The sequence below is a fragment of the Acipenser ruthenus genome, chromosome 3, assembly GCF_902713425.1.
Source record: "Acipenser ruthenus chromosome 3, fAciRut3.2 maternal haplotype, whole genome shotgun sequence".
Classification (NCBI taxonomy): Eukaryota; Metazoa; Chordata; class Actinopteri; order Acipenseriformes; family Acipenseridae; genus Acipenser; species Acipenser ruthenus.
In genome coordinates, this window is record NC_081191.1 from 1,914,359 (window position 1) to 1,923,453 (window position 9,095).

Consider the following 9,095-nt stretch of genomic DNA (forward strand, 5'->3'; position numbering starts at 1 on the left):
CTTAACCCCATATATTTCATGACTGCAGAAGGTTTTAAAGACATTGTACTGGAGTTCAATATACTGAGTGTGGTGTGTCTGTTACTGTACAAGAGCTCTCATGAAGTTTGGGTGAAAGGCTGGCTGGTTCTGGTTGATCAAGCTGTGAGAAATGATGCCTCTTATGATACGATAATAAGACCCAAAGCACACTGTATAAATCACAATCAAGAAGACTGCACCAAGGAACTAATATTAAACATAAAAAGGTGATGCTGGGTTTAATTAAAAATGTGCTGTATGTTCCATGCAGTAATGGTGATTGGTTGATTTCTTATAGCTGATTTATAATGCACGCACTTATTCATGTCATTACTGCTTTTACAGCTTTCTTCTATAATGCTGCATGGACAAGGCACAATGTGATAGAAGCATTATTTTAAAAAAAATGGTACCATAAGTATTCAGTGTTATTTCCCTGAGTAGAATGACTATACGTGATTTAACACTGGGGTTGAAACCTCAAGGTTCTGGTCCGTAGCCCCGGCTAACTCCAGTTCTGATACAAATCAAGCATTTCTGGACTGACTTGCAGAAGGTGGTGAAAAGAAGCCAGTTGTGACATATCCTCTAGAATATATGATAAATGCAAAGGAGAGCACATTTTAATAAAGATATGCTAGATGTGTGCCAGTCCTAAAATATGTGTATTCAGCAAAGAACAATAGTTTGGTATTTTCATTGAAGGTTACATAAGTATTTAGCAGCAGCTCAATACAGCTAAAGGATAATTGAATATCTGAAACCACAGGCTGTTGATACTTAAGGGTATCGCTCTATACTGTACACTGAGAACAGCTTCGATAGTTTCCTTTGATATGTGTATGTGTTCTATATAATTAAGTGGATGATGCAGACATGAATCACCAATTCAGGATTACCACTTAAAGCACTGCCTTGCATTTCAGAGTAGGATTACATCATCCCTAGCATACAAGGAATATCCTACAATCTCCTTTAAGATGACAAGGGGGTTGCATTTGCGACATGTACAGAGCATTAACCTTTTCTGAACCCAGCGATTGCAATGAATGTGGAGTAGTGGTTAGGGCTCTGGACTCTTGACCGGAGGGTCGTGGGTTCAATCCCAAGTGGGGGACACTGCTGCTGTACCCTTGAGCAAGGTACTTTACCTAGATTGCTCCAGTAAAAACCCAACTGTATAAATGGGTAATTGTATGTAAAAATAATGTGATATCTTGTAACAATTTTAAGTCGCCCTGGATAAGGGCGTCTGCTAAGAAATAAAATAATAATAAAAATAATAATGAATGCCAATACCTCAAGAAGCAAAAGGGGGATCTAGAGCAAAATCAGTCATATTGCAAAAAAATGAATATAATCAATTAATTAATGATATTTAATCAAATAAAAAAGTAACATTCCTAGACCTGCGCAAAAAAAAATGTTTAATTGTAGTTTAAGAAGCACAATTCCTTTCTAAGAAATAGAAACTGTAAAACCAAGAGTACCTAAAATTCAATCTCTGCTTCTAACTCATCTAATTCTTAAACATTTAATTTACATTGTAGTGTTATTTTCAGTTTCTTCCCAATGCATACGACCTTATTAAGTGTATATAGTATCTTCTTAATTCATAAATATGCAGTCAACCTTCAAGATACAAAGAGAGGGACATACTGTATGGGGCCATTGCGATGCAAAATGTCATTATCACATACAGTATAAATGTTTATTGTTGCAGTGTAGTCCTACTGTGCAAGTAACAGTATTCAGCATAGAGATGATTGACTAATGCTAATACAACAACAACAACAACGACAATAAAATAATAATAATAATAATAATAATAATAATAATAATAATAATAATAATAATAATAATCATCATCATCATCATTTTAAAAGGAACCCCGTTAATACACGTTTCTTTTTGTTAGCTTTCAGTACATTATTTTATAACTTGGAGGTGTCAGAGTAAAAAGTCTGTAACAGTTATCGGGTTCAATAGTGTGTGTGTAGTGTGTGTGTAGTGTGTGTGTGTGTGTGTGTGTGTGTGTGTGTGTGTGTGTGTGTGTGCGTGCGTGTGCGTGTGTGTGTGTACAGATTCGTAACGTACAGATTCAAGTAAAGTACAGAAGAATGGTAGGCGCGCAACGAGTGTGGCTGCTGCAACAAGCGGCCCGTTGGGAGCTGTTCTTTCAGCACTGCGCTTGATCTCAAAATAGAGTTTTCACCTTCTGCTTAATTCATTTCAGACTGGTTTGTTCTGAGTCTCCACAGATCCTACACAATGCGCTTTTTTTTTAAATTATTTTTTGTATTGTTATTTTTGACAATCCGGAAACACGTATAGTATCATTTTACAGAAAACTCCCTGTAGATTTGGGAAAGTCTTACTAACTCATTTTATTATTTACTTTATTTGTATCATTTCATTAAAATGGGGTGTAATGGATATGTATGTATATATATATATATATATATATATATATATATATATATATATATATATATATATATATATATATATGAAAAAAGCTAAGTATACAATGTGGCGAGGGCAACAATTGCGCTGGAACTCATTCATGATAATATTATGAAGCACATCGAATATATCCTTTTTACGCTAGAAAGCTGTTAAACAGCAAATCACTGTTTAAGAGCCTGAGTGTGTGTGTTCTTTGGATTTTCATTGCTGCTTATAACAAGAGCTCGCTCACCAAATGCATATAAAAGCAACTGTAGCCAGTGTGTGTAAGGTTACTTGGTTGTGATTTGAAATGTACAGTAGTATGGTTAAAATAGAACAGCGCCCGTAGCATTTTCCGTCTGACAAACTGAATCTCAAGAGAACATTGGCATATAAATACACAGGCATCTTTGTGGAAGTATAAGTTCTATCTTTATGAAGTTTCGTTTTTAAGTTAAATATGTGCCTCCAATAATTTTCAAACAACTGAGCAAATAAAGGTTTGCTACATGTTGCTTATTTGAAACCTATACCTGTTTTAATGTTTGCTGATAGGTTATAGAACGATATGTTTTATAATATCAAGCAAGAGCCCACATCAGACCAACAAATTGTAATGTATAGCATATTGTACAGTGCTATAATCAAACTGTGTGGGGGTATTTCATGTGCTCTGTTTGCATGTCAAAATGTGGGTACATATAGCTAACGATGTCTCTCCATAAATTAGCGCTATCCATGTATTAGCGCTATCAACGAAAATCAACATACAAGAACGCTTTCTACAGTGTTGTGTAACGTGATATTAATCTAACCAGACACTCTAATGTCCGAGCAGCAACAGAAAAGTCACGCCCGTTATGTAACATGTATCCACCACAGCGCAAATGTTTAACTCCTTCACTACCTACTGTATACACCTGTCGATTTATAGAACTAAAGCCATATGTAAATGATGCAGTACTAGAACTCTCCAGAGAGAGAGAGAGAGAGAGAGAGAGAGAGAGAGAGAGAGAGAGAGAGAGAGAGAGAGAGAGAGAGAGAGAGAGAATAGTGTCTGGGTGTTCTTGGTAGTCACTGCAGTATTTCAATACTATTATGGCCCAAACCGTAGCACAAACTTAACTCTATGGAAGATAGATGGACATAATTAAAAGCAGAGTAATCTACACTACGCTCAGCACATGCATATGGATCACGTTGAAGTGTATTGTAGTTTCCTAAAAATTGACATTAATATGATGGATTTAAGAAAGTGTTTGCATTTTTTTTTAAAATAAAGCAAACTGAACTTTAAAATAAAAATCTGTATCATTGTTTTGCACATTATCGGTGATTTCTCAACGTGTATGTATTGTTATAGTTTCGTTTTTGGTCCATCAAAAAAAAAAAAAGTTCTGTAACCATATTCTATGATGAAAAGCAAACCAATGAACAAATGATATATTAAACAAAGTTGTTTTCTTTTATATAAATAACTTTAAAAGCACACTTACCTATAGTGGTGATGACCGTGATTGCAAAGTAGAAGGAGCCAGCAAATTTCCACTGAACCCCAGCCCTGTGAGGCTCGGCCTCCATTATGATCGTCTCCAGCTGCTCATAGTCCTCTTTACTGATGTTGTATTTCCCTTGGAGACGTCTTTCCTCGGTCTCCAGCTTTTCGTTCTCTCTCACTTCGTAATCGGACTCCAGGGCATCGAACACCGCCGCCCCGACCAGGAGATAGGTGAACGTGCAGATAATCAGGGACAGGGTCCGCACGTTCTGCCGCTTCATGGCCACCAGGAATCGGTGAGTGAGGGGATCATGTCCCCTCGGATTCTCCAAGAACGCGCAGCAGCAGCTGGGGAGGCTCTGGAAGCGATTGGACCCACGGGGGTAGAAATCGCAGTGGCGGGGCTGACGGAGCGGGCAATGGGCGCTGGTGTGGTGGAGACACTGCTGGCCCCTATTATCGTCTCCCTGTTCGTGTTCCTGGGAAGAGGAAATACACAAGAGGCTGCTCGATCGCCGGGACCAGTTGCCCTGCAGCCGAGAGACTCTGCGCAAGACCTGCCCAAACCAAGTCGAGCCAGTGCGTCGTGCCATCAACAACCGACACAAAGATTTCCTGGGTTTTTTTTGTTTGTTTGTTTGTTTGTTTTTGTTTTGTTTTTTTTTTATGCTGGATTTTAAAATAAAATATATGATTTATTAAATCAATTAAAATTAATAAATAAATTAAATGAGGGGTAATTTGTGTATCCTAAACATTTTATTTTTAAGACATATGAAAAAGCGCAACCTATTTATTTAGATTTGGTTCGGAGAGGGATGTCAGAAACATTCTATTGATTTCTAAAGAAACATTAAAGATCCCGCGGTGAAAGGCAGCCCTGGCGGATCATCCCTTTACATTGCGTTGCGAAGTTTCGTGTAGTTAACTCCAATTTATTGTGTATATTTTCACCCACGAAAACTGCAGCCTTTTTGACGTGGAGAGAAAATAAACGAAGCTGTTGTAAACCCCATCAAGTACTGCTAAAAAAACCCGCACGAGATGATAATGAACAAAGCAATCGCTTTTCTGTTTTCTTTTCGATCTTGCAGCCTGGAAAATTTTAAATGCAGCACACTAGCAGAGCTGAAAAATGCAGCTCTCTGGATGATTGCCGCGAGGGTCTATGATCAGAGACGATGATCTGCATTAGTTTGAGCAGAAGTTAAACGTACAACTTGGTCGGTTAGTATATAAAAAAAGAGCATTTGTTTTCGAAACCCGCTCCCCTTGACTTGTTTTGCCTTGTCTTGATTTCAGTCCGAGTGAAGTGCTCACGTTTAAAAATGAAATATGAAAAGCGGATTCTCTGATTTTACGGATGGATTAAGAAAACGAAACGCACTGTTCTGTAATCTTTGAAGTCCACCAGTTTAGCGACCCGTCATATCTCCAGCCTTGTCACACGGCAATTCAGAACCACAGAACAACATTGAAACCAAATTGAGGGATGCGTGAAACGTGCAAACTATATTTCTTAATGTGTTATTCACATCTTGATAGCAGTATTACAGTATAGCATTGTATATGGTCATATGAATGTACGGGCAAAAATAACAACAAAAAAATAACTTCCTCTCAGCTACTGGGGTATGAAAAACACATGTTGCACTCCGGTATGTTGATCATGTTTCGTATTCATCAATCAAAGCAAGCTTTAGGAAAAAATAGCACTTTTACTCAAGCTGATCGTAGAGAAAGGAAGGGAGCCAGGCACCATCAAAGAACTGGTTAAATGCAAGTCCACGAGCACTTGTGCGTCCTTCGATTACACAATAAACACGAAACAGCCACCATATATCAAAAGTTCAAAAGAGTGGCACCAGTTAGGAGAAATCTCCTTCGTAAAGCTTAGTCCATGGCTTTCTATTTGAAACCACCCCCTCTCTACTTTCTCTTGTCGAACGTTTCTCTTGGCAAAGGGTTATATCCCGTTGACTCTCCTACTCTCGCTTTCTCAGTCTCTTTCTCCCTGCCTCCCCCCCCCAACCCCCCACCCGTCCCTCTTTCTCTGGCCACTCCTACTAATAAACATCATCATTGGGGTTTTGCAGACCACGTGCTCGTAGTCGTAAATGTGTGTGTGTGTTTTTCCCACTAAAGATAAGCAAGGGTAGATAATCCATGTGTGAATGCGAGAGGGGGGGTGGTTGAGTCTTCTGTGCTTGCCCCGTTTACGTACCCTAAATGCACAGTGAGCGTAAAATCAACTGATGAAAAAGACAACCCTGATGCAATATCAGCGCACGAGCGACACTGAACAGCCCACTGAACTTCACAGTGGATGTTGCTGCACTGCTGCGAGAGACATTACAGTGAAGTGCAAATCGAGTTCCAAACACATGTACCATGTTTTGAACATGCGGATGTGTGGACTAATTATATTAACCCCAACCTTGACATTTCAGAAGGGTCTTTCTGTTCAGCTCCTCTTAGTGCTGAATACAACAGTACAAGTTATGATTATCCAATGCTGCCAGAGGTTAAATTATATATGTTTGGTTTTGTTTTAATATCAGCACATTGTTATGTTAATAGGTACTTTATCAGAACAATACACCTTTGTAGTTGAAGCATGATTCATGTTTTTTTTTTTTTTTTTAGAATTATTATTATTATTATTATTATTATTATTATTATTATTATTTATCTGTAGTTATTTTGCTTGTAGCTATCTATGATTAATTGTGTCATGTCATACGCACATTTAAAATACCCCATTTGTGCGCGGTTTTAAGTAGTGCGGTCTGAAAGCACAATGTGTAACAGATTGGGCTGTCAGTATACTGAGAAACTCAACAGGAGTGATTGCTGGGTTACCTAAAGACAATATCATTAATGCGGTTCAATGTGGCTGACTCGCAGGAAAGGCTGTTGCTATTTTTGGCAACTCGAATTGCTTTTCTAGAATACCCAGGGTTTTGCAAAATCTCAATTTGCCTCCGTGTTTCTCTTTCATTATTTAAGTACTACTTCATGAGGCAGTTCTTCGCATATGTTCTTTTCTACTACAGAATTAAGGGGCTCTACACACCAGGCCCCAGTTTTAGTTTTATTTTGAACCCCTTATAACTCTGATGTTTAGTATTAGGCAATGCTTCTTTATTCAACCAAAACAACACATCGCACGAACCCCGTTTTTGTCTATATAGGATGATGTATAATCAGGTGTAGTATCAAATCAAGTTCCCCATGAAATACGGTTTCCTTTGTTTTCTTAATATAAGAGTAACATTATGGGCAACGCAGTGTTTATAGGTGCTGTTTATTTAGAAAACGTTGTTTATTTTTGCTGAATCATTAAAAATGTATGGAGTTCGCGGAAGCTTAACATGAATGACGCGCCTTGCGCGTATCCGCGGAAGATTCTAAATCGCCGGCAACCCGCTTTGATTAAATGAGCAGGGCACGTGTTGTGACAAGCGAAATATTGAACTGAATTTGATACTACACCGGTCAAGGATTCCTGAATTTAATGTAATGGAGTTTATGGCCTGCAGAGTAAGTCTAAAATCACACACTCACCAATCAGTCCCACCTAGCAATGCTTAGCAGAGGTTAATCTCACTGTCACTGCAATACATTGTATTTTGTAGTCGGTAACAAAACCCTAAACCATCAGCCTATTATCTATAAGGTCATTGATTAATGGCATGTACTGAATGTATTTGTTAATGCAAATGGTTTAGCTTTAAATAGATGGATCTTGCTCTGCTATGGGGAGCGAGACAGCGCATTTGCTTTCAATTTACTTACTGGGGTGGCCAGTTGTCATGGTTCCTTATTTGTGGCAGTAATTGCTGTTCTGATGAAAGAGGCCCTCGATTCTTGGTTGTATTGTAAACTGACTCATGTACAGGTGAATCATAAACTCTTCTATACAAGGAGAACGAGGTATTAAGTGTGACATTCGTGGAACGATTACACAGTGCCAACACCATTCTACAAACGCCTCATTAATATAAAACGGCATTTTCTTTATAAAAAAAAAAACTCGTCTTGAAACTTAAAAAAAATAGCTCATTAGTTATGGTGTTTGAATTGGGCTCATAGTCCAGTTTCTGATGCATGTCAATGATTTGCTGAAACTGTTCTTGATCAAATCGGCAAAATGTATTCTAAAAGACTTTTAAAACGGGCTTGGGTCACCAGTGTCATTCCATAGGCAATATGTCAAACTCCACTGAATAGTCTCCGTTGATTAAATGTACATGTCTATATACAAGAGACAATGTAACACTAATAAGAAGTGAGTAGCCTATTGAGTTAGAAAAATATGCAATTGGAATTTTGAGAGCTTCATTTACAAAGGGTAGCTCAGGGCACACTGTAATTATTCCTAACAGCAGTTTCGCTGTGGGATTATCCTAATACCAAAACGAAGAATATACTGTATATATCACCAAGACTAGGAATATATATATATATATATATATATATATATATATATATATATATATATATATATATATATATATATACAGTGCCTTGCAAAAGTATTCAGACCAGACCCCTGACCAATTCTATCATATTACTGAATTACAAATGGTACATTGAAATTTTGTTCTGTTTGATATTTTATTTTAAAACACTGAAACTCAAAATCAATTATTGTAAGGTGACATTGGTTTTATGTTGGGAAATATTTTTAAGAAAAATAAAAAAACTGAAATATGCATAAGTATAACCATATCAGGAGATATTATATATTATATTATATATCCTACGACTTAACAGAAAACACTGAATTACAAAACATACTACAAAAGAAAGATGCTCCAAACACTAAAATGGCGATTAAAACATTGCTGTCACTGTTTTCGGACTTTCTGAAATTCAAACAAATTCATCAAGATGAAAACAAATACGATGGGCGTGATATAAAGTGGATTATGCAGCAGTGAGCATGCCGCAGGGAGAGCTGTACGCCAAAAAATCTTTGATAACTATGCGGTATGAACTCCAAAAACATGTTCTGTTATTTATTTATTTACTTATGCTATGTTATAGTTATATTTAAACATGTCAGTATTTATTTATGTATGCTGTATCAGCTATATTTAAACAAAATATATAATGTCAT

At 37.3% G+C, this 9,095-nt stretch overlaps 1 protein-coding gene across 1 annotated transcript in view; it reads right to left on the bottom strand.

Annotated features, from left to right (window-relative positions):
* Window positions 1–5,917, bottom strand: part of LOC117395023 (potassium channel subfamily K member 9-like) — a 78,888-nt gene extending 72,971 nt beyond the window's left edge. The window contains exon 1 of the mRNA XM_033993861.2: window positions 3,969–5,917. Within this exon, the coding sequence (XP_033849752.1) occupies window positions 3,969–4,563 (595 nt within the window). The 5' untranslated portion in view covers window positions 4,564–5,917. The remainder of the gene's footprint in view (window positions 1–3,968) is intronic.
* Between the last annotated feature and the right edge of the window lie 3,178 nt (window positions 5,918–9,095).